General features: G+C 42.8%; 1 protein-coding gene across 2 annotated transcripts in view; it reads right to left on the bottom strand.

The window, feature by feature from the left end:
* Window positions 1–26142, bottom strand: part of KREMEN1 (kringle containing transmembrane protein 1) — a 53315-nt gene extending 27173 nt beyond the window's left edge. Inside the window, exons 1-3 of one of the 2 annotated variants that reach the window (XM_023762932.1) lie at window positions 26013–26142; window positions 12611–12773; window positions 8703–8794 (exon numbers count right to left, since the gene is read on the bottom strand). In XM_023762932.1, the coding sequence (XP_023618700.1) occupies window position 8703 (1 nt within the window). In that variant the 5' untranslated portion in view covers window positions 8704–8794; window positions 12611–12773; window positions 26013–26142. The remainder of the gene's footprint in view (window positions 1–8702; window positions 8795–12610; window positions 12774–26012) is intronic. The other variant, XM_023762933.1, reaches the window with a different exon arrangement.
* Window positions 26143–26895: the final 753 nt, after the last annotated feature.

Below are 26895 nucleotides of genomic sequence, written 5' to 3' on the forward strand. Positions count from 1 at the left end.
AAGTAAACAGCCTTTTCTCCTCTATGAAATTTAACTGTCGAGGAAGGGAGTAAAAGTTCCTAAGGATTCTGACTCCCCGGATGTGTCACAGCGGTAGTTCTCTTCTGGTGGGAGTTCCTCTCTGAGATGTAATTTCTGGTTATTTAATGTGGTAGACAGTCTCCAAAGGAGGCTCTAATAATCACCCCCCGCCCAATACATGTGTGTCGTTTCCTACTTAAATAGTTGGAATCAGTTTCACCTACTCGTGAATCTAAGCTGGCCTTTTGACTTCCTTTGATCAATAAAATCAAAGGTGGACTTCTGAGTTCATGCCTTGAGAAGACTGGTAGCTCTGCTTCCTCTTTCTTGGAAGCAAGCTACCACAGAAGAGGTCTGAATATGCTGCTGAAAAGAATGGTCACCCAGAATCCTGAAGCCATCCTGAATGTCCTGGCCCCAGCAGAGCACCCAGCTGAATGCAGCCACCTGATGGAACCCATAGGAGAGTAGCAGAGGAACAGCCTGGCCGAAACTCAGCCAACCCATAGAATCAGGAGAAATGATAATCTGTTGTTGTTTTAAGCCACTAGGGTTTGGGGTGGCTTGTTAGGCAGTAACAGACACCTTACTTGACAAAAGGTCAATCCAAGTTCAAGAGGAATGACACAGCTGTGTCTCTGGGAAGAAGAGCTCAGTTTGTTGACTTGAACTTTTTTTGCAGGGACACCACAAATACCCCAGGCAACGAACCACAGGGTCATCTTTTACTTTTTCTGCTGTTTCATCCCTTATATATTGCACTTGTCATCAAGTTCAGTCTTCTTCCTAAATGCATCTTGGATTTAACCCTTCCTGACTTATCTCAATGCTGCTATCATTGCTCAGGCCTTTATGCCCTGGATTTAGAAATCTATACCCATCCTCTCTTCCCCAAACTTCCTTCCCCCGATCCACCCTATAAATGTACTCTGGGCTCATCTTCCTAAACCAGGGCTTTCAGTATGTCAGTTTCCCTCGAATCAGCTCTGACTTTCAAGGTCTGATCTGGTTCCTCTCTGTCCGCTCTTCTACTTGGGCGCTTGGTTCCCAACCCACAAGCACACCACTCCTGTACCTTCCTCCAAGTCTCTGTCAGGCTCTATCGGCCCCATCCAGCTCCATCTGCCTTTCTCCATGAGGATGCCTCCAATTTCCACAACCCATCCTGGGCCCTTTCATCTTAAAAACTCACAGCACACTAACTCATAATTCAAGCTTATTTATGTAACTGGTGGGCTGGTGTCCAATTTTCTCCTATGTTTATAACTCAGATTCCTAATTACATCATAAGATTGAGGGTAGGGACTATTTCTTATGTTTACATATATTCCTTACAGGCAAGTGCTGGTGTAAAGATGTTCAGTAAAATCATCCTTAATGATCTACATGAGTTTCCCTTTTTAAGTGATTCGTATGCTTTACACAACTGTGCTTTAGAACATCTTAGAAATACAGTATATATCTGTCACTGAGGAAAATGTCCATTTGGTTCAGAAAGCCTACACTTTTTAACGGAAAGTTAAATAATGTCCACTGCCAAAAACAAAGACTAACTGAGTAGATGCCATATCTGCAACCATAGAACAGCATTGCAGGAACAAATGCAGGACCTCTCGTGTTCCCTGAGTGCAATGCCACCACAGATGCTGAGGCACGTTCCTGAGCCCCCTGGCCAGTCAGGTATAAAAGGATGGACAGAAAGAGCACGCAGGTTAGGAATGACCTATTTAGGCCCACACACGCCAGTGGGAGTCTTTCCTTGGGGGAAGGCGGAGGCCACCACAATACCTGCCAGGACTTCCATGCCTACCATGTGCTGAAATCTGAGGATCGTGTATATTTTACTCATTAATCTTCAAAACAACCCTGGAAGGCACGGATGAAGAAACCAAGGCCCAGGGGAGAGTCGTTTTGCCATAAACTATTAAATGAGTAGTGAATCAAACCTAAGCTCGTGTGACTCTCAAGTCCACATACGTTTTACTAGTTTGCGTTTTCTTTCTTATTGGAAGACACATGATTTCACATCATCAAGAATACTTGTGAGCACCTGTTATGGCCTCCACTGTGGTAGGTGTTGTGGAAAATTGTTAATATGGCTTGACGGGGGAAAGCCCCCATAAATTCCATCAGCACCCCTCCATAAATAACATGCAACCCAAGTAAAATGAGGGTGCCTGCTATGTAAATACAGCTTTAAAAGAAATCCTTCAGTCCCCCTTTCTACCTTAAGCCTCTCCTTCACAGAAATTCCAGAGCTACCCCTGCTCCTATCTTTGAAAAATTTAGTCTAGTTGGGAAAACAAAAACTACTCTTATAAAGCAACAATAAACAAACAAACAAACAAACAAAAAACACCAGGATTCTGACAAAGTTAACTTGGGCAGTCTAAAGGGTTCAATTAAAAACATTATGTAATTGTAATAGAAAAACAGAAGAGGTGAAAAAAATTAGTATGCATAATTTATATTATTAATGTTCACTTCAAGATTGCTTTGGCTATGGGCTAAGTTTGAGGTTTTGCTTTAGCCGTACAGTGTTAATGATGCACAGAGACGCTGTGTTTTTTTCAAGGTGAACTTCAGCTCATACAATGAAGATATGGAGAGACCCTGAGGCCTGGATAAGGCTGCTTGATGCAGTGTTTCATGCAAAGGCTCCGACTCTGGGGAGCCCCTTCCCAGCTGAGAACAGCTGGGCTGGGAACACCTGCAGAGACAGTCCAACATTCTACAGAGCCGCTCTGCTGTGCAACAAATGCTTCCTGGATACCATTGCAGCCGGCCTTACTCCTGGGGCTTGGGATTTCCCAAACCCAAAGAAGAAAAGAAAATGACTTAGAGTGAACAGCTTGAACTGCAGACCCTCTGTCGCCACTGAGTTAATCCTTTGGTTTCCACAATGTCAAAAAGGCAATCTTAATAATTCGGCATACTATCAGAATTTCAAACTCTAATTCCCAAACAATCCACAAAGAATATTCTCAGGAATGACCTCAACAGTAGCCTGGATCCATCCCAGGGCCCCTTTTTTTTCACAGAAATAAAAGAAATGGGGCTTTTCTCGAGTACTGGAAAGAAAGGGCACTGGTCTTGCCATTAGGAATCCTAGATTCAAATCCTGTTTGGCTCAGAGCGTAATCCTCATCAAATCACTTAACTACTTTAGCCTTATTTTCTCATTTGAACAATGGGGCATGGGTGGTTGGAAGAGGACATACCACTTGCTTCATAGGACTGTTGAAAAAAGATAAAATAAGATAATGTGAATATAAATGCTTTGTACACAGTAGGTACTCAATAATAGCTCAAATAAAAGCTAAAACATACTAAAAATCAGTGTTGACATTAAAATGCAGAAAACATTTCCTATAACTGAGAGACCGCCTTGACCACCACTGCCAAAGTGCCCTTGGCTTTTTACCCAAACTCTGAACATAGCTTTAAAAACTCTTAGTAGGATGACAATTGGAAGTTTTCAAATCCTGGTTTTTGGGCTGCATTTCTGTAAGGAACAACAGACCTGTTTTAACAAAGGTCAGGGTGTCAATTAAAAGGAACTTGAGCCTGTGAGGTCACTGGCTGAGACTGACCAGAGGTCCCATATTGCCCAGGTGCTATCACTGGCATCCTGGAAGGCTGGCCTGTGTGGCTGATACAATCACTAGGGAACGTCTCACAGATTAAGAGGGAGAAGCCTTGCCCTAAATCCCTAATATGGAGACTTAAACTATGGAGAAACGTCTCCTAACACTCCAAACTCTCCTCAGCCTCATCACCATCTTCCTGGGTCAAGTCCAAACTCCGGATCCAAATCATAAGACCTCCTGTTATCTGGCCCCACCTAATTCTTTTCAAACCTCAACTCCTACCGTCCTTCTTTTTTTTTTTCCCCCCACTTTTTAAAATTAATTTATTTATTTTTTAAATTAAATCTTTATTGTTCAGATTATTACATTGGTTCCTCTTTTTTCCCACCATAACTCCCCTCCACCCAGTTCCCACCCCACCCTCTGCCCTCACTCCCCACTACCTTCCTTCTTAAAATTTCTGTCTCAGCAACACTGGCTTTACTTGGGCATTTGAGTGTGTGGGCGTGTGCACACAAACTGTTCCCTCTGCCTCCAATGTCCTCTCTGCTCCACCTGACCCTACCATCTAGAACTCGGCTACTAAAAAGCATGGCCCTGCAGCTCCAGCCTCCCAGGGGCCTGTTAGAAACAGAGTTTCAAGTGTATCCCAGGCCTACTGAATCAGAATCTGCGTCTGAGTAAGGTCCCTGCTGACCGCACTACTACATTTTTACATGGAACCTTAAAGTTGGAGAAGCCCCTCACTGAGACCCCAGGTCTTATGTCCAGAAGCCCTCTTTGACAAACAGGAGCCCCTGCCTCCCACCATGCCCGGGCAGCGGCCCTCTTCAGTACTCCCAACCTCTTGCTCATCTCACTTGTTATAGAGTATCTTGCATATCCCCATCTGTTTATGTGTCTGTCTTCAGTTCTAGACCAGGGGCTCCCCCTACCCCAGGCTGCAGACCAATGCCATCCTTGTGTCCCCATGTTGTATAAGGTCTAGCATATGATTGGAGCTTTAAAAAATGTTATTCGTCACAGCTAATAACCTCTAGAGTCCTTGTGATTTTAAACTTTAGTAACTAACTTTAAATAACTATCTTTAACTTTAATAATAACTAACTTAAATAACACTTTTAATAACCTTAAATAACTAATAGCTTTATTAACTTCAATAACAAAAACTGTAATCACTAATCTTAATAACTAACACAGATACTTGTGAGCTACATGTAAAAGTATTACAATTTAGGATACTCTTTTTTTTTTTTTTGGCCGGGGCAGCTGCTGCGAGGACGCCATGCGGGCCGGGCGGGGCAGCGGGACAGGGTCTAGGTTACTCTTATTACACATTTGAATCCATATATTTTGAATGCATTTAATTTTTTAATATTTAAAATATCATGTAATTTTAAAATATTATAATATTTATATTTTGCAATGGAAACTTTCAAATATACATAAAAGGAGGAAAGAAGAATGAGCCTGGCACTCTGCATCAACAAATGTCCACTTTTTTTTTTTTTTTTACTCTGAGGTTTTTTTAAAATTGATTTTTAGAGAAAGAGGAAGGGAGAGGGAGAGAAAGAAACATTGTGAGAGTGGAACATCAACTGGCTGTCTCCTGCACGGCCCTCCTGCACAATGGAGCCCGTATAGAGAATCTAACCGGCAACCTTTCCATACACAGGATGACACCCAGCCAGGGCCAAATGACCACTTTGTAAAAAAATAAAATAAAAAAATTCTCATTTCATCTATTTCCCCCACCCCACCCACTCACTTTTGGGGAGGCTGAACCATTTTAAAACAAATCCCAGATATATTATTTTAACCACAAATATTTCAATATGTATCTATAATTTAAAAGAACTTTATTGTACCTAATACAATTAACAGTGATTCCTTAATATAATCTAATAGACTGTATTCAAATTTTATTATTTCAAAGATGAATTTTTATAGTTGGATTTATAGAAGTCAGGTGAATGATAGTAAACAAAAAATAGCTCTCAGAGATGAAAGGTAAGTTTTTCATGCATGTGGCCCAAAGCAGCTGTGTGTGAAGAAAATTATATTAGCTTTTAATGCCATTTTCAGGTTCCTCCCCCAACTCACAACTAGATTATCTACCTAAAAAAACAACACTGTTATAAAGAACCGATAAGAAAAATAGAGCAAAGCAAGAGCAATGCTGAGGTCCATACAAGATGTCACTCAAGCAGTGAAATAAGTGGGAATTAGATTGGTGAGGAAGGTTTTTTACAAAAGAGAGATAAGCAAACAACAGATTTTAAGCCAAATGATTTCCCCCGTAATAGTCAAACCAGGACTTACAGATTTAGAGTGGACTCTAGAGGGATGATAAATTTGATAATGTTGGAATTTGCTTTTAAAACTCTGTATTTCTTTTGCCTGCACTAAAAACTTGGGGATTCTGAGAAACACGTCGGCAGAAGTGGTTTGAGGAGCAAATCCAATTACCGTAGAGTGTGCTCCTTGGAACGGCAAGTTCTGATCCGTGCTCTGTAGGTCAAGAGCACAGTTCAAATTCCTCTGTGCCCCCTTTTGAGTCACACTCCATCGCTGCCTCCCTGCTCGTTTTAGCTCTCTGTGTAACACGCCGAGGGGCAGAGATTCCGGTCTTCACACAATGGCCCGCCATTCAACCACACTCTGCTTTGTCCCTAAACATTCATTCCCCCTGGCTCCTGCTGGGTCTGTTATATTCAGATATGAACTTTCCAGGAGTCTGATCATGTCACAGGCCTTTTCCTGTATGACAAGTTCAGTGCTAATCATGAATAGCGGGGCTTCACACAGAGGGTTCATATTATTCATGAAAATTATGACTCCACATCCAGAAATAGGGCAAAACTGGCCTAAAATAGGCAGGCATGTATTCAGTTGAGTCCACTAAGGCAATTACCAAGGTCTCTTGCTGCAACTATCACAGGAGTCTTTCTCAACTATGCTAATCAGAAACACTCGATGCACAATGTTCTGCCAGATTCAAGGTTTGAGCCTCAGCTTGGTGGGGAGCCTTGGTGCCCACAGGGTGAACGTAAGGCTTTTCCAAAGAACCTCAATATCATCAAGCCAGGCCCTCCCAACCCCCTCAAACTAGGTACTGCCCAGTGCTTGTTCCAAATTTCTGTAAGTCTCCCTACCTAGACCATTTCAAGGCCAGCATTAGGAGCTTTGAGAGGGTTATCAAAGGGCCATACAAAAAGGAAATGATATTAAATTTCCCTTTTTTGGAGCAACAAATATTGAATTAGAGGGGTACTAGATGGCTTGTACCACTTTTGCTCTAATTTTCTCTTCTGAACCTTAGTTTCAGTGACCACATTGAGTCAGCTCCCACTGGCCCAAATTATATTTTATAAATGCAAGTTGAGGATTATCTTTCCAAACAAAACTGCCAGATTGAAATCCCCTCTTTGCCATTCCTGAGAGAATGACACACATAGGCTGGTACTAAAAGACTATCTTTGTGTCGAACAAATGGACCGAGGAAAATCTGCTTTCCTCTCCCCCTGTCCCTTTCTTCTTTACATAACTAGGGCCAAATGAGATGTTTTTCATTTTAAAAATTTGATTAAGCAGACTGAGCAAAAGCCCTTTCTTCTGGTCTTTACTGTTTTCTCAATTGTGGGACTGAATCAAGACATACGCATGCTGGAACGATAGTGAAACCAGAACCTAACTGCCAAGCAGGGGTGACATTTGGAAGTTTAACTTATGAAAGGTGAGCACTGGGCCTGCAGCACCAATTTAGAGGCCACCCTTTCCCCTTGAGGCATCAGAATCTGGAAAGCTGCAGTGAGCATGAGTGTGGGGGTCCCAGGTTCCATGCAAACCACCATATCACTCTATATCAGGGGTGGGCAAACTTTTTGACTCGAGGGCCACAATGGGTTCTTAAACTGGACCGGAGGGCCGGAACAAAAGCATGGATGGAGTGTTTGTGTGAACTAATATAAATTCAAAGTAAACATCATTACATAAAAGGGTACGGTCTTTTTTTTTTTTTAGTTTTATTCATTTCAAACGGGCCGGATCCGGCCCGCGGGCCGTAGTTTGCCCACGGCTGCTCTATATACACAGGCTCCTGACCTGAGGAATATGGAAGGAGGCAGGGCAAGGAGCAGGTTTAAATAACAAGGAAAAAAATTACTCAGGTAAAATGACTATAAATGAGCTGTCCTGTTTCAGCTCTGGGAACTGAGAAACCCTGCCCATTTGGCATATTTAAGAAGATATTACAAACACTACATTCGGAATCTCCTTATAGTACCATGTTTAGTTTTGGTTTCTGTACTTTAAATCTTCCTACAATATTTTCTACCTTGTTTTAAAGTATCTTTCTAAGGTTCCCTGCCACATCATATATTTCCTAAGGGTCAGGGTATCTTCCTGCCTTTGTATCTTGGATATCATAAACACTAATTATAGGAATAAAGGAGTGAAACAGTTAGAAAACAGGCCTCTTAGTAAAAGACTAAAGAAACTGGGATGTTTGGGATTTGTTTTTTTTGGTAGTAGAAAGGGACAAGTTGTAAGTTTTCATAAAAACAACAGAACCTCTAAATGCTAATGTGAGGAAAAGGTCTATCCCATTGGCTTTGGAAGGTATCTAATTAGATATTTACTAAATATCATGTTTCAGGGAACACAGCACATTAAATCCAAATAATAAGTAGTGTCATAACTTAGTTTCACTGTCTTTATTAATTCTAAAAAAAAAAAAAAATTCATTCACAAAAGTATAAGGTACTTTCCCTGGCTTGCTACTATTGCCATCTCTACCCATGAAAGAATAAGCATGAGGAAACTGAGTAGAAGTTAAAATTCTGGTTGGTTTATCCATCAAGGAAATGGGATCCGAGGGAACCAGGCTTCCCCATTTCTGAAAAGCTCAACAAGAGAAGTGAAAATCCTCAGGCCAGGATGGCTTCTCCCTTCACCTGCTTCATGAAATCCAGCTACCTGAACTGCCTGCCCTCCGGCAGCAGCCTTCATTCTACACTCTCAGTGTTCAGTGTCCTGAACCTGTGGGGTGCGTGAGGGTCCTGAACCTGCAGGGGTGCGTGAGGGTCTTACTCTGGCAAGCAGGGATCTCGCAGTACTTCCAGTAGACGCCGTCCTCCTGCTCCGCCACGTAGCACCAGGGGCTCACATCTCCGTCTGGGTTTCTGTTGGGGAAAAGGACATACCAGTAACATTTTTGTCATTTTAAGTCAACAGGCTCATTGCTTTTCAGTTTTACCAAAAAGGAACGCTTCGGCTTCTGTTATTTTTCATAATTGGTATATACCTCAATGCCACCTCTTATGAAGAAAAAATTGGTAATACCTTCTTCCTCCAACATATATTTCAGAATATGGGAGCAGGAGGAGGTTGGGGGGTGAGCAAAGCTGATATATATTTACACAAATTCACTACAGTGTAACCGGGACAACTGACCACTGAACAAATCATGACAAACAGCACTGTGTAAACATGGCAATTCCCACGGCTGAGAGAGCACAGGTGCTCCTTGATATTGTGGATAAGAATGTGAAGGATGCAAACGGTCAGGATGGCAATTTGGTAATTAAGAGTCAAAAGCCCTCAAAATATGCACACTCCCTTTACTTGGCAATTTCTCCTTTAGTATTTTATTCTAAGGAAATCTTTACTTATAAAGATGTTCATCACAACATTTTTATAATACAAAAAAGTTAGAAACAAAAATTAATGACTGCTTAAATAAATATGTTATAGCCATATAAAGGAATGCTAGGCAGCTCGTTAAAATGTGGTGTAGAGACACACTTTATTAATATGGAAAATTTACATATCATAGACTCCATTGATGAGCTTTCACCAGATCAGTCTGGTCAACTTATGTTTCATAGAAATGGGTCCTTGGGGTGGTGACACAATACAATATACAGATGATGTATTGTAGAACTGTACCCCTGAAACCAACATAATTTTATTAACCAATGTCACCCCAATAAATTCAATGTAAAAAAATAGGTCCTATTCTTATCTTAAAACACCAATTTCTTAGAGAATTCTGAAGAAAACTAAGCCAAAGGGTTTCAATCAGAACCTAAAATCCTGTAATCCTGGCACCAACTTCTGATATAGCAATAATATTTTTAAAAAATTAATTTCACATTTCTGAATGAATGGCTTGGAATGAATGCCCTTCAGGGTCTTCAACTCAGAGATGCCATGACAATAACGGGCAACACTGCAGAACCAGAACAAAAAAGGGCAGGGGTTACTGGACACACAGAAAAGCCTGGCCTCTCTTCACTCTTTCCAAGTCCCTTTCTTTAGACTCAGAACACTGGAAACCTGACACTCTGGTGAGGCCGGAAACGGGCATAAAGACCCAACAGCCGGAGCTTTGGAGCAACCCCTATCAGGCTCGAGAGGGATAAGTCTATTGTGTGGCCCAGAAGATAAGCCGCCCTAAAGCACAAAGGGTCCTTTTATTTTTTGTGCCCAAAGGCAGGTGCCAGTGCCAATTCTGCTCTTCCCCGTCTCTCTGTCTTCCCTCTAATCCAGATAGGTCGAGCCCAGAAAAGTGCGTTCCCATCACTCGCCATCTCTCAGACATCTCAACTGTGATGGGTCTGGAAACATCACACAAGACAAACAGTGTCGGATGTCAGCTGAAAAATCAAAGCAGGAGAACTTGCACAAAGCCCTGCTTTAAACAGTATTTCACTGTCATTTTCCTCCCTCTATTCAGTGTTCAGCTTTGATGTAGTATTTGGTAGAGACCTTAGAAAAACAACTGTTTATCAATGTCAAAATCATTCTGAAAAGCATCAGAATAGCTTAATAAAGAACAAGCAAATTCATCTTTGACTTCACTGCAGTGCTAAAAGCAAAAGGCCCAGACTCTCTGATGTGACAACAATCAACAATTTCAGCCTCTCTTTTCTGAAGTATACACTGGAAGACCAGGTCAGGGACATTCCATCAAGTCAATGCAGGGAGGGCGGCAGCAGCCAGGGCTGAGGAAGGCGGTCTCCCCCGCTCTCTTAATGAACACTTACTAGTGCGTGTCTGGGAGCCGTAGCGAGAACAGGGTGCTAATCTATGAGAAAAGATTTTTTTTTTCATCTGAATGAAACCTCATTGGAAATTTCAAATTTACCTTAAAGTCAGACTTAAAAACAGGAGCTCTTCTGAGAAGACTTGCTTGATAGAAAGCAACAGAATCATAGAACAAACCAGTGGCCCACTACCAAGAGATACTTTAGAACAAGAACATAAATATGTAAAAACAAAAAACAAACACTGGTTTCTCTTCCTAAACACTCTTCCCAACCATACTATTCCCATGAATAGAAAAACCAGGGGAAGGGAATAAACCAGAAATGGAGCGGGGTTAAATTTTTAATTATGCAAAAAAAAAAATTTAATGAACATGTATAGAAAGCAACAGAATCATAGAACAAACCAGTGGCCCACTACCAAGAGATACTTTAGAACAAGAACATAAATACATCGATGAGAGAGAAACATCGATCAGCTGCCTCCTGCACATCTCCTACTGGGGATGTCCCATGAATAGAAAAACCAGGGGAAGGGAATAAACCAGAAATGGAGCGGGGTTAAATTTTTAATTATGCAAAAAAAAAAAATTTAATGAACATGTATAGCTTTAAAAATAAAGTATTTTTTAAAAAAATAATAAGTAATTCTTTTATTTAAAAAAATAAAAGAATTACTTAATGAGCATTTGTAACTTCAACAATAAAATGCAAAATGTGAAGTAGCATTTATATAACTTGTTGCCTCTGGGAAGTGGGGCTTGGTGGGGAGGATTTGCCAGGAAAGAGGTAAAATGGGGGACTTTAAACAATATATGCTTGTTGTTTTTGAAAAAGCTCTTAATATTTGTATAGTAACAAACTAGAAACTAATGCAACACAACTGTGGGGAAATGGCCGGTTGGTACAAATGAGGGCAGAGGTGAAGGAAAGAGCTGAACGCCCAGGGATAATGAACATGGACCACAGGCCTGGTTACTGCAAGACAACCACAAGGGTCCTAGAGTGTTAACAGAAATACATGGAGAGGGCACAAGGTAAACAGTGTGGCCTATGCAATGCAGGGGATAAATGTGTTGGCTCAGCTGGGTCAACACGCCATGGTTGAGACTCCAGCTTACTGATGGAACCGGGGACACTGTAGCTCAGGAATCACTTTTCCCTGTTCCAATGGCTCAAGAGGCTGCCTTTGCACCTGTCCTAATAATAATTAAATTCAACACATTGCTGAACCGTGAGTCACATTACCAGGATCCTGGGTATAAACAGCTAAAACAAAGCTATAACCAAAAGTGCTTAGAATTTTGCTCTGATCCCCACAGACCAGTAATTCTTTACTTGTTTTGGATCACTAACAACTGAGAATCTGATCAGAGTCATGGGTCACCTCCCCAGAAAATTGCAAGTACACATTTGGAGCACCATGGACCTCAGGTTAAGAGCTAGAGTCAGACAGGTGAAGAGCAAAGAAACACCCATCTAGTGAAAGGAAGGAAACAGCACACATGTGATGGCTGCCGCTGCCCCTAGAAAGGTTATCCTGGTCTGGCAAAAAGGGGATAATGCAGGGCAGCTTTTTTTTTGCTCCGAAGCACAGGGAGGTCTGGGCCACAGATGGTGCTTTTGCTTGACCACTACATTCATGGCAGCTTAAGAAGCTTTGCTGTCTGTGTGTCCACTGGTGGAAGGACCAACTAAGAAAACCCTCCCAAAGAGACATATAAGTGACCAGACAGAAAAGCAGAGCTCTGGAAACCAGTGTCAAAGCAGCCCAAGTGGAAAAGAATGGTAGAAAAAAGGTCTGAGAGAAAGATTTAAAAAATAGTAACAAGAAAGGCCTTCTGAGTTGGCCAACAGGAGACAAAGATGCTTTCCCTAGTAGCGAGCAAGGTTGGAAGAGGAGACGAGATGATTATTATTTTTTTTAAGTACTGTGTGGCTTCATCTTACCTGCAATAGTTATGCTCGCCCAGGCCCCCCTCCCCATTGGGGTAATTCAGAGTGTTGTATGGATGCTGGAAAGTCTCGTTCCAGAACAGACATGGCTTCCCGCCTTGGAGTGCCGTCCAGTTCTGCGTCCCCCTGTAATCTGCACCGTTGGTTGTGAAACATTCTAGGAGAAAGAAAAGACAGAGCAAACTAATTTTTTGGCAACATCTCTGGTCTCCTCCCTCTCTGGTTGATGTTTTATTTGTTTTCTTTGGACCAAGTTAGAAATGGATAGTGTCTTGCTAGGTCCCGGACACAGCAAGATTAACATCGCAAGGGCTGAGTAATCTGAATCGAGGTGCCCTCCAAATGCTCGGCTCATCTTGGCACTGGTTTGTCTACAGACACTAGAACATTTCCCCTTAAAGTATACAGATTCCAACTAAGATGTAAACAGCGAGTTTAAATGTATTGAAGCCCATGAAGTGAACCAGGAAACCCCCAAGTCTGGGAACAGTTGGTAACAGCCCTCCACGAGGAATTCTGGGTGCTCCGAGGGGGTCACGGCTCTCGCCAGTGTCTCTGTGTGGTAACTAGAACCAGGTCACCAGCTGTAACTGAGCTCTCCCCTACAGTCTGAAAGGCTGCACTGACACTTGGGTTTAATAAGACCATCGGATACAGCAACGCTTTGGAATCCCAATCACACAAGTCTGGGAATGACTCACATTCCCTGGTAATGAAGAACAGTCCTCCCCACGCTGCCTGAGATAGAAGTGCAACAAAATAGTCAACAGCAGGGAGGAAGGGCCGAGCTGGCATTTTCTCTCACCTGTTTCTGAAATCCCTTCAAGACACACTGAACGTGGTCTCTGGTCTATTTTGTAAAATGGCAAAATCCTTGCAGGTGCAACAATGTGCTTCTGAATAAAATCTGCTTCTCAGACTTTTTTTGGGGGGGGATGGGAACTGAGACTGATAGGATTTCCCCCCACATATTGCATGCATTAAATTCACAGAGGTTCATGAGAAAGGCACAGTACAAAGAGCAATTTTTAAAAATTAGCTTAGTTGAAACTGACAGATAGAAACACTTCAAACACTTCTTTAAGATGTATCATTAGGAACCTGACAATCTGGGCGAGTCCCACTACCATTCTGAGCTTTATTTCTTCCCCTCCCCTGACATGCACTGACCTCTAACTTCCGATGTGAAGGACTCCTGTTGCAGTGCATGCGCCTGCTCCCGCGTACGCTTGTGCACAATGTGAACACACTATATTCTAGAAGACATTTCTTTTACTATTTAAAAATCTCTCTTCCTGTACCCCTTTCTCCCACTCTCTGGGCTCTGTGTTTTGTCTCGGATAGCACGGTTTTATGGAGAGCCAAAACAATCTGGAATCCCGGCTGCACAGAACACTCGAGTAATTTATCGTGTTTGTTGCGACATTCATATGTTATGATGTGTGACTTTTCATGTAGCACAACAACCAAACCCTCAACCAGAGTCTGCAAAAATAAAGAAGTTCAAAGGTAATTGAAGGAGGCAGCTCAGTGTAGCATAAAATGCAGTGAACCAAGGAATGAAGCCCTGGCTTCTCGTCCTGGACCTGCTGCTGACCAGCTGTGCGACCTTGGACAAATCGCCATCATCCACATCACCACTAATGCTTACAGAGCGTTTCACCGTGTGCCAAGCTCTGTTCTAAGTGCTGTACAAATATCAACTCCCCACCAACCCAGTGGGGCGGCTCCTTCATTCTGCCATTTTACAGATGAGGCAACTGGGGCACTCAACCACACCCCATACTGCCTCCAGTGCAGTGGTTCTCAACCTTCCTAATACAGTTCCTCATGCTGTGGTGACCCCCAATTTCATTGTTACAAATTGAACATAATTAAAGCATAGTGATTAATCACAAAAATATGAAATTATATATGAGTTTCCCGATGGTCTTAGGCGACCCCTGTAAAAGGGTTGTTCCACCCCCAAAGGGGTCACGACCACAGGTTGAGAACCGCTGCTCTAGTGGAACCCCTCGGCATCGTCCTTATTTTCCCCATATTCTCCCTCACACCACCTCCCACTCATCAGCAAATCCTGCTGACTTTCTTAAACTATATGCCCTGAAACCCACCCTCGCCCCTGCGTCTTAGGTGCCAGCACTTTAGTCCTGTTCACCATCGGAGGACAGTACAGCCTGTTCAGGTCTCACTGCTTCCACTTTTGGGCTTCTGCAACCCATTCTCCACGCAGTGCTCCAAGTTCTCAGGAAGACAGCACTGGGAACAAAACCCAAACCTTCCACCTTGTTGTCTGCAAAGCTTCTGTGACATGGCCCAGGCCCTCCCTCCTGCTACACCCCCCAAGCTCTTCCCCTGGTCACTCACTGTGCACCAGCCACATTGGTCTACTTTTGTTTTCGTCAACACACCACATTACTTCCTGTCTGAAATTTTATTCCCCTAATGCCTGCCATGACACTAGATGTTACCTCCTCAGAAAACCCTTCCCCAACATCTCCACTCCTTTCTTCTGCCCTTAGTTTGTTTGCTAGAGAAAAAGAGAGAGGGGGAGAGTGAGGCTGTGGGCAGGGGTGTGTATATCACACCAGAGCCCTTTCCCAGCCCCAGAGTTAGAGAGAGACCTGGGAACCTGTATTTCTATAAAGCTGCCCAGGTGATTCTTTTAATTAATCAGGTGTGGAAACCACTAGACTAGATGATTCTAAGAACATCAAGCCAATCTTTGCCAATTACTAGGACTTTAATTGCTGTGTGTTATTACATCTTCTTCTCCTATGAGCGGTTGAGGAGTGGCCCGGGAGCCAGAAGTGCAGGCCTTCGCAATAGACAGCAGCCTGTAGGATGGTGGGCTCAGTGTTCCCAGGGGCTCAGATGACTTGATTTGAAACACAGAGAGTCTGGCAGCCACCCACACAGGAGTCAATCCTCATGAACGGGATGAGGTGGCATCTGAGAGAGGGAATGGGAAAGTGCACACTTGTCTGCTTTCAGCTATTTCTCCCAGGCCCAATCCTGTTCTCCTTACACCAGGGAAACTGAGGCAATGTACGAGATTGTCTGATTATCTTTTGAACAGACTTGCCCAGAGCATGTCGATGATAAAAAAAAAAAGGGCAAGAAAAACAAACTTGAGTGTCTAGATCAAAGTTGTGTGTGCATCTTGATTTCATCAGAATACTAGGGTGTGGTACCAGATAATGAGGACCCTGCCTCCCTTCCTTTCTACTGCTATGAAACTGACATAAGCTTTGGCTAGCCGGGCCAAGAGTAGCTGAAACCAAAAAACAAAATAAAAATATCACATGGCCGGCTATATTTATGCATTTGGTGAAAGAGAATGAGCAAGGGCAATAGATCTAATCTCTAGGGGTGTTATTCATTAATTCATTCAACAAATATATATTCAACACCTACTGTGTGCCTTGCACTACTCACAGCATGGGGAAGGCAGTAGTACCCAACTTTCTCTCACCCCAACACAGCTGCGGCTCTCAGATACTCTCCTGTGAGCAGTGAGTCCCATGATTATATCAAGGAAGGTATCAGGTCTAGACTAGAGAAAGGACCATGTCAGGAAGGGTCGGGGTCCTCCACACACGTAGCACATAGAGATTCACTGGGATACAGAGGCAGTGACACCAGTTAAGTAGCTTACACTGTGTGGTTTCAGGAAATCACCTGGACATTTTGGGCCTCAGTTTCTTCACCTGTGAAATGGGGGGATTTGAACCACATGGTCTCAGTGTCTCTTCACTCAAACTAATTTCACACAAATTTTAACAAAATAGTACTGAGGTTCAAAAGTCTGAGGTGATGTGACTAAAATGGATTGAGAGCTCAAAATCTCTTCCAGGCTTCAAATTCTTTAATTCTACATGTTTCTCTAATGGAAGTGAGAATTCTATGGTAAAAAGTAACTCACCTCCCAGGTGGGCTCTCCCTCTGAAAAGGCACCTAAGCACTCTTTTTGCTTAGAAGGAACTACTTCTTCAACAAATAAATTTCAAGGAAAAAAGAAAGAGGGAAACCTGTAGGTTAATAGAGACTCAAGAGACACATCACCTGAACATTGCTTAGATCCTGATTTGAACTGTAAAACACACTGATGAGACAACCAGGGAAATGTGAACATTGACTGGCTGGATATTTGATAATATTAAGGAATGATTGCTAATTTTTCTAGGTGTAATAAGGGTAATAGTACCATTACTATGTTTTTGAAAAGAATTTTTATTATTTAGGGATACATACTGAAATATTTACAGATGAGATAATATATGAGATTTGTTACAAAATATTTTAGTTGAAGGAATGAAAGGGATACAAATGAAATAATATTGGCCATGGATAATAATCACGGAAGCTGAGAGATAGATACATGAGATTACCTTACACTCTTCTATTTGTGAATATGTTCTAAATTTCCTATAATAAAAATATTTTAAAGGGCATCTTGAAAATGGTTATTAACATGTTGTTTTACAATTTACAACCTTAGTTTCTCTTTTTAAAGTTGATTTGAGAGAGAGAGGGGAAGGGATAGAGAGAGAGGAAGAGAGCAAAACCTCCATCAGATTCGACTGCCTCCTGCAGGCCCCCTACTGGGGATATAGAGCCTGCAATCCGGAGGCACCTGCCCTGATGGGAATCAAACCAACAACCTTTTGGTGCATGGGATGATGCTCAACTAACTGAGCCACACAAACTCAATCAGTTAGTTTCTTTTCAAGAACTATAAACAAACTCAATCAGTCATAAATTCAGTCATCTAAAAGCAAGATAGACATCCACATATCATGTCCTTGGACTACATATTAACAGTTCAAATGACCAAGCTGTACTTTTGCCCAAAGTAGAATTACCCACAAAAATAATCACTGTAATTTTTAAATTATGAGTAGTTTCTTCATTAAAATATCTTTTAGATCTTCTTTTCGTTTGAGAAAAGTGTCATTAATAACAGTAACAGGAAAAAGGCCATGCTTCTCAAAGTTATTTTAACTAAAAAATTTATGCTTTTGGCCCTGGCAGGTGTGGCTCAGTTGGTTGGATACTGTCTCAGGTACCAAGGGGTTGCCAGTTTGATTCCTGGTCAAGGTACATGCCCAGGTTTTGGGCTCAGTCTCCAGTGAGGGGCATGCAGGAGGTAGCTGATGGATGTGTCATTCTCACATCAATGTTTCTTGCTCCCTCTCCTTTCCTCTCTCTCAAAAAATCTTTAAAAAAAATACTTTGGAAGAGAACTCAAGGCTTATCTCTTTGAATTTGCAGTTTATTAATCTCTATTAACAGATGAAATATTTAATTACTTACACGGCTATTCCAAGAAAAACTGAACCAACAGTAAGCATACAACCAGAAGTTTAAAATCAGAAGGCCCATGAAAACACTTCAGAGAGGGATGCTTATTATTTGTTATATAAAAATTTGAAAAACACAATTATCAAGGCAGAGAGGCCCAGAATGCAGTGCTGCTTGGGTACCACTCTTTTCTCATCTAGCTCTCATCTTGAACATGCTTTACTTCCACCCAGGCAGGACCCACTGGACGGTCATCACTGTGAAGTGCAAGTGTTTCTGCCAGGAATGGTCACCATGGATATGCAGTAGTGCTTGAGGAACTTATGGCTACCATTTAGGATATTATAAACACACACAATCATCAAATTGAAAAACAAAAGGCAGCTTTTGAGAAAGAATCTAGCTCTATAACACATAAAGGGAGATTAGGCCAACCCTTGGTTAAAGAATGGACTCAGCAGAACTCTAATGAACTAATTTCATTAATTAACCATGGATTTTACTGCCAATGCTACCAGAACACTTTCTATCACTTTGGTGATGGTACCGCTCTTGATATATATTTGAGTACAAATAGATCCACTTCAATCTTGAAAAAAATTTCACACTAAAAATAGTTTACACATAAAGAAGCTGGAACCATAGATGTTTTAAAGCTCAAAGTCCAGTTCTCTGATGGACAATAACTTGTGCATTGTAAGTCAACTCTAAAGGAAACAAAAAAGTAGACAAAAAATGGAGCACTTTGAAAGCACAAAAACTAGAATAGTTAGCACGACACTCCTTTAGAAACCAGGGCCTTTAAAACTAGTCCCACAGTGCCTGCTGCCACAGCTCTGATAAGACTTGATCACCTTGAGCTGTAATTGCCCGAGAAGCACCTAGCCCTGCTTCCACTAGCCTGTGAGTTTCTTCTTGAGCATCTCACTTATTTTTGTATCCTCAACAACTACAGACCACACAGAATGTGCCTGGCAAATGATAGTTTAGCGAGGGAAGCAGGTGTAGGCAGCTAGAGAGTGGGGAGAAAAAAAACACCCATTATAGACATATTCAGAGTGCCCCATTTTCCTTACCAATTTATGTCTCTAGGCTACTAATCATAACTTACCTAGCAATGACCTATGAGAAGTGCCAGGGAAGTCTATGTAAATCAAGCATTTGAAGGTAAAATACTTGCTATTTAAACTGGGGGAATCTGCTATTTAAAGGAAACCTATGGTGAAGCCATTTGTAATAGGGAACAATCAACCCCTTGTAATGAATATCCATTTTTATATTGTGAGTTTGCTTTAAGCAGGAGACACCTGGCCTTACCGTCTCTTGAGCAACCCAATTTCACACAGTTTGAAGCTTTCAATCAGTCTAAAAGGAGATAAAATAAACTAAAATAAACTGATAAAATAATCCAGCGTCTGGGCAAGTTCTATCAGTATTGCCTGGACTCGCTAGAAATTTCCCCAATAGAGGTGTCCTGGAGGGCAGCCAATGCTCCATGGAAGCCAGCCTCTGGGCTATTCAGCTTCCCCTGGCTGATATGAGATTGCCAAATAATACTAGCGTTCTTGGGTGGAGAGCTGACTGCCAGGAAGACAGCATATCTCCAGAGCCTGTCTTTAAAGAAAACCTGAAGCAACGGAGTCGTAGTCTTCTCTGAAATGGCACAGGGATGAGTCCTAGTCAGAGATTTAGGGAATGCAGCAGGCATTGCGTAAGCACTTGTTAGTTGGTTTCAAGATAAAAATGACTTAAGTGACAGGTTCAAAGTTCTGATCAGGGAGACAGTTTGGGGCAGAAGGGAAGACTCCGTTGTACCAACGACCTATAAACAGGAACAAGCAGTGCCGTCATCTCCAGCCACCCAAAGCAATAAGGGCAGCGATGGCTAACAATTTGATCCGACACTCAAAGGTTTAAAGTTTCATGGCTGTGGAGTAGGGTTGCCAGATTTAGCAAATGAAAATACAGGATGCCCAGTTAAATCTGAATTTTAGATAAACAACAAATCATTTCTAAAGATATTTAAGTTTTCATTGCATGAGACAGACTTAAAAAAAATTCACTGTTTACATGAAATTCAAATTTAACTGAGTGTCCTGCATTTACTCTGGCAATCTCAGTCTAGAGAGCAGAAACATACAGTGAATCACAGATTTTATTCCATCAAGATTTCTGAAACGCTGTTCACAGAAATGCTTAAGGAGCTTAATATGGATCATGAAGAATCTACTTTCTCTTCTTTTCTATTTTAAAATATATTTTTATTGATTTCAGAGAGGAATGGCGAAGGAGAGAGATAGAAACATCAATGATGAAAGAGAATTATTGATTGGCTGCCTCCTGCACACCCCATATTGGGGATGGAGCCTACAACCTGGGTTTATGCCCTGACCAGGAATCAAACTGTGACCTCCTAGTTAGTAGGTCAATGCTTCATTTGCCACGCTGGCCAAGCAAATGAAGAATCTACTTTCTTGAGTGAAAAACATTGATCAGAGTTGCCTACTCCTGGGCCACAGTGAAGGGAAGGACAAAATAATAATACAGTTAGGACAGGGTTTCTCAACCTTAACACTACTGACGTTTGGGCTGGATAATTGTTTGTTGGGGGGCTATCCTGTGCATTGTAGGATGTTTCGCAGCACCCCTGGCCTCTCCCTGCTAGGTGCCAGTAGCACACCCCAACCGACCCCGAGGTGTGACAACCAAAAATGTCTGCAGATAGTGCCAAATGTCCCCTGGGAGCAAAACCTCCTCTAGTTGGTTTAAACCGCTGAATTAGAAGAAATGGTCAGATAAACAGGAAGTGTCATATCCATTAACCAGTGGCCATATAAAAGATTCTTCTCAAGGGAGAGATTTTCAGCTTCCCCAGGTCCCTTCAAGCCCCTAACAAGGAGGAGAAGGCCTGGTCGCGTCAGCTCATACAATCAGAAACCCTTCGTCTGCCAGAAGCGCTCAGGAAGAACCTTGGGCGAGCCAAGCCAATGGAGCTCTGCATGGCAGTGCACACATCACAGCAAGCAGGGCGTCGCACCCAGCCTTTGAAGACGTTCCTTTTAAGTTAACCTCCCTCCCAACTAAACTTTTTCCAAATCTCTTCCTGCCATTTGGAAGTTGAGTGATTCTCAGCTGAACAGGCCTGTATATACGAGGTGCAGATGGCAGCAGTTACGGCCCTCACCAGATGCTGCAGTCTCTAATTTGATTGAAAGGATATAATTAGACAACAGAAACACTTTAATGAAAGAGCAAAACATGGAGGGAGGGAAGGATTGAAGGCCCTTAACTGATGCCAAAACACCCACCAGTAATAGAGGCTTTGAGTCTGGGGAAAGAGAAGGGGAAAACCCCTTAAAAGGACAGTCCCCATCCTGTTTATTTCCCCATAGAAATAGGAATAGGGATTTTATTATTGTAGATTTCCACTGTATTTTATGTGGGAACAATCTGATTAAAACCAGAAGGGTCTTCGGAAGAACATCAAAGAAAAACAAATATGGCTTCTGTGGTCATTATTAAAAATATTTTTACCAGCCCAATAATTTTCTTTGAAGATGAATTTTTATAGATTGAACAGCAGCAAGTAATTTACATACTGTGATGGCATTGGTTAACAAGCCCTACTATTCTAGCAGAGAACTACTTAGTCGCCATATTTTCATCCAACTTCAGGACACCAAGGAACATGGACAGCCCTTAACATATGTTTGGGAGGTATAAAGAAACCTTGTAGAGTGGTCCTATATGCTGATGCTGCACCCATTTTGAATCATCTTTAAAAGTTGTCTCTGCTGTTTTACTATTTGCTAGCTTTCAGACTTTGAGTGTGAGTAAACTGTTCTGGTTTTAACCAAGAATCTAACCAAACTGAAAAGAATCCAGCCCTCGAAATCTGAAGTTGCTAATGTGGTGTGACACTGGGGTTTGGAAGTGGCTGCAGCCGCCTCAGCCCACCAGAAGCAAGGCCCCGCCCTTGTGGTAAATTGAACAATAAAAGTTTGAATGCTTTGGTTACTTGCCAGGGATTAAATCCGTGGCAAAAAAAAAAAACACAAAACAACAACCAACAAAAAACCTAGACACTGGGCCCAGCAGAAGGACAGCCCAGAGAGGGTCCTGCTATCACTGGGAGGGAGGGAGGCAACCTTGCATGTGAGATGGCCTAAAATCTTTTGTCTTCCTAGCACCCAGCTTCATTCCTTTAACCCTAACCCTCTTCAAACTGCTGCAAGTTCAGGCCAGGGAGATGTTTACCTAGAAAGAAGTTTAAAAGGGGGTGGGCGGGGGAGACTTTCTTAGAGGAGAAGGCAAGTTTCTGTAGGGTAGCTGTTTTTGAGTAGTAGGAACACCCTTATGATGTTTCTACAATGGCCTCCTTCCTTTCCCTGGTCAGTCCAAATCCAGGATAATAGCTCAGAGGTGAGGTCTGGGGAAGCACTGCCATATTGACAGGAAGACACTGAAGGCAACAGAGAGACGGAAACATAGAGTAACCTTGAGCTGCTCCTCCTAGATGAATACTTCCAGGTTCCAGCTGGATTTTCAAGGTCTAACAGAATATGGAAGGAATGTCAATGCCAATCATTGTTCCCACCCATTCAGGGACTGCACAGTGAGCCAGCCAGGAACAGGGGGCTTGAGGGGATCTCACTTCAAAACTTCCATAGGTAGTTTTATAAGGGACACTTTTATTCACTTCCTCCTCTGTTGTCCTTATTCAGGAGGCAAAAAACTCAGACAAAAGCTACAGATCCAAACTTCCGGCCTCCCTCAAGTGTTTTGCATTAACTGTTCCACAGTACAAACACAATCAACTTGGTATGTTTGAATGTTTCAATTTGTTGTTTTTTTTTCAAAAATGTTTTAATTAAAACAGAATAACCAGCCTAAGCACATTGTTGGTTTTTTTTAAAGGCCACTTTAAAAATGACGATAGAACCATGGAAATAAAATTCAACTGTTTAGGAAAGTGATAGAAGTTTGTTTTCTTCTTCTTTTTCCCCGGCTGTTTCTCTAAGTCTCGGGGCTGGTGCCACCTGCTGCCTGGGCTTTCCTCTGAGAAACAGATCTCTCAACGGTTTGTTCCAAGCAACATCTGCATAGCTGAACAAACCATGGACCAGTTCCAAGGCAGGCACTATTTTCTTTATGTAGCGCACACTGAACCATGCTGGATTTCTTTTTAAAGCATTTTTTCAAAAGTCTTATTAAATATCCAAATGTATGTGCACGAACTTCCCCCCATATGTAACTTTTTTTTTTAATTGGTAGTAAAATACACATAACATAAAATTTACCATTTTGACCATTTCTCCCATATGTCTTTTAAAGTTAGTTAATAGGAAAAGGTAAAGGGTGCATTCATTCACCAAAATCAAGCCTCCTTGTCACCTTTCCAGGCCAGTGAAAATAAATCAATACATATGGACCTAGAACAGGATTTGGCAAAGTACAGCCTGTGGGCCAAACCTGGCCCACTGCCTGTTTTTGTATGGCTCATGAGCTAAGAATGGTTTTTAAATTTTTAAATGATTGAAAACAATCAATTTGTGTGACATATAAAAATTGCATAAAATTTAAATTTCCGTGTCCTTAAAGTTTTATTGGGGGAAAGCCATGCCAATTCATTTACATTTTGTCTATGGCTGGCTGTTTTTGTTCTACAAAGTCAGAGTTGAGTAATTGCAACAGAGTATGTGGCCCATGAAGTCCAAATTATTTAGTCTGGCCCTTTATAAAAAAAAACAAAAACATTTGCCAACACCTGACCTCGATGGAATTATAGGCTCAAAAATCCTAAACTAAAGTTGGCATATAGCCCACCACCAAAAATCCCTAATCTGTACCATGAAGGTATTTAAAGCAATACATTTTATCTTCATTATTTATTGCTGTTGATCCAACTATGTTAAATCATATGGAAGTGTGTCAATAATATCTATATTAAGTGCAACAACTTGTTTATTAGTAATGAGCCTAAGTGGACCTTCTTTTTGGGTTAAGATTTATAAAATGTCTCATTGCATATCTCAAACCTTTAAATAGCTTTGTCTACGGGGCCAAATCAGATGTTCACAAAAAGACCAGGGTTCTTTGATACCAGGTGAGTTTTGACAGTTTCTTAAAATAGTCAAAGCACGAAAGTAACTGGTATGCATGCCAGTCCACTTTACTCCTCTCAGACCCTCTGTTGCATACAGGTAATTCTGTTAACATGAAGGAAGTCCCCAAGAGGGACAGGGCTCTGTACAGTATGAAGCTCTCCCTGTTAACTGAACTCACAGGTTTTTTTTTTAAAGCTTGCTCCTCCCTGAAGAGCGCATATCTGTTTGTATTTTTTTTAATATATTTTATTGATTTTTTACAGAGAGGAAGGGAGAGGGATAGAGAGTTAGAAACATCGATCAGCTGCTTCCTGCACACCCCCCACTGGGGATGTGCCCGCAATGAAGGTACATGCCCTTGACCGGAATCGAACCTGGGACCCTTGAGTCCGCAGGCCGACGCTCTATCCACTGAGCTAAACCAGTCAGGGCAGAACTCACAGGTTTTATGGCAAGACATACCACTGGCTAATAGGATGAATTCTAGGGGAGGACTTAGAGGAGAATGAGCATCAACTATAAATCGCAGTTCACGGCATCTGTAACCTGAGTTGAGAAAGCGCACCTGATAGCCAAATGTTGTGAAACACCCAAGCAGGTAGTTTGCCTCTGACAGAAAACTCAAAGAGCCGAAGTCCACCCAGGCTTCTCTATTCTTCCTACCTCTTGGCTCTCCCCTGCAGGTCAATACATTCCAGATGGGAGTTCAACTTCGAAAAGCCCATCAACCCCATGGCCCTGGCTGCTTTCCTCCTTAAAAAAGGGAGTCTAGATTCCGCCATTAACCTCTATCTTCCTCCTTATCAGTAGGGAAGGAAGAAGAGAGTCTCAAAGCAAAAATGGAAAGGAGAAGAGAGATCATTTGGGGTTGGCTATACACTGTAATTAGAAGTAGCATTGATGGGGAATGAGCTAACTGTTTTTATAAAAGTCAGCATTCAAAAATGCAAACCACCAGTAATTTAAATATTACAAAATTGTACAGAATATAAGTACTTGAAATAATTTTTTCCATCCACAAAATTCTAGAGAAAATTATAGTATCAAAAAATATAAAATGGTAAGTTTGGTATATCCTCGGAAAAAAATGTGTTTGGTTGGGGTTTTTTTGGGTCTTTTTTTATTATTATTATTGGAAAGGATTTTAAAAACTAGTGGGCAGGCTCTAGATAGGATGTGATGCTCAAGACCATGTGGTATCTCTCTAAAGCTGCTTCCTGGAAGTCAGAGAAGCTCTGCAGTACCAGGACCAAAGCAAAAAGAGCGGATGAGGCTCCCTGAATTGGGATCTTGGGCCGCTTATCCTAAGCCGTTTCCCCGTGGTTATTTACTTGTCCTTACCTCAGACTCCCAAAGTAAAGCACACCGAGGTCTGAGGTCCAAATTATGGAAGAGCTGCTGCTTCTGACCCTTCCTGGGGAAGCGAAGGGTGCCACCTCCTCACAAGCAGCGAAAGCAGAGTTGGCTCAGGTAACACGTCTCAGAGCGACTCCTCTGCCCTTCCCACCAGGGGACCAGTTTATGTCCACCAGCACCTCTCTCTCCGCGGAGGACTTTAAATCCTGACCACACAGATGGCAGAGCGGTGCTAAGGCGTTACTAGGTTACAGTGATGTTGACATACCCTGGCTCTCCCAAAGTCCCTCCTTCATTCCTGACACACGGCAAACAGTAGAAGTGATCAAACTGGTGCACAAGTTTTTGTACAATTCTCCTAGAAGGCCGCCACCCATCACTCAGAAACCACTTCCTAAGCCTAAGGTTTACAATACTTGGAGACACCCCTCTGCCCCCCAAAACACACACACACACACACACCTAAAGCCAAGCTTTGCCTTTTACAGGGATTAATCAGGCTGTAAGATCAGAGCATTCTCAGGGCAAATGAGGTGCCCAGCACTTGGTGAACTGTGAAGCACTATAAAAAAAAGTATTATTAAAAATATATGTATCGATTCGATTGCCTTCTCTCCGTAGGGGTGTACCTGCAATATATCACTTCATCTTCACAGCCCCCCGGAAGGCGGTCATCATTCTCATCCCACCTTTACAGGCGAGGAGAGCGAGGCTCAGAGAACTGAAGGCGGGGCGCAGTCACGCTGTAAACCACAACACCAAGTCCTGTCTTTTTCACGCATCCACGCTGCTGAGTAAACAAAGCAACTCTGGGGTTTTCTCTCAGCAGCAAAAACTCCTGTCTTCCCAACATCACAGCCTGCGACCCTGGGTGGAGACCCCCGAGGGGGGCCTTCCTGCTCGGACACTCGGGGAACGAGCTCCTGCCTTCTTTTCCACTCGCCCCCAGACAACCTGCAGCGAAATGCAACCAACCGGGCCGGACAACGCCCTCTCGCCTCTCCCCAACGTGGAGAGGGTTCTGCTGCACGGAACCGGGCCGGACAACGCCCTCTCGCCTCTCCCCAACGTGGAGAGGGTTCGGCTGCACGGAACCGGGCCGGACAACGCCCTCTCGCCTCTCAGCGTGGAGAGGGTCCTGCTGCACCGAAGGGTGTGTGTGGAGCAGCGTCCCAGCTTCCATCCCGGTCCAGGGGCCCCACCTCGGGGAGACCTGGCCTCGGCCTCGGCCTGGGGGGGCGGTGACCCTGTTCAAAGTAGGGGGACTCTGCATCGCACCCCTAAGCTCTGCAGGGGAGCCGTGTCCCATCATCACCCCTTCCTTCCTCCCTCCCTTCCTTCCTCTCTCTGAGCTGGGCCGGCACCTGAGTCACCGGGAAGTTCAAAGCGGCCCGGGGGGCAGCGAGGGGGCGCTCCGGCGGCGAACAGCGGGTCCTCCCGGGACCTGCGAACTGCAGAGCCGGCAAGTCGACCCGGATCCCCGCGTGTTGGGCCATTGGAGCCGGCGCCCGC

Source organism: Myotis lucifugus, unplaced genomic scaffold, assembly GCF_000147115.1.
Source record: "Myotis lucifugus unplaced genomic scaffold, Myoluc2.0 scaffold_269, whole genome shotgun sequence".
In the NCBI taxonomy this organism is placed as follows: Eukaryota; Metazoa; Chordata; class Mammalia; order Chiroptera; family Vespertilionidae; genus Myotis; species Myotis lucifugus.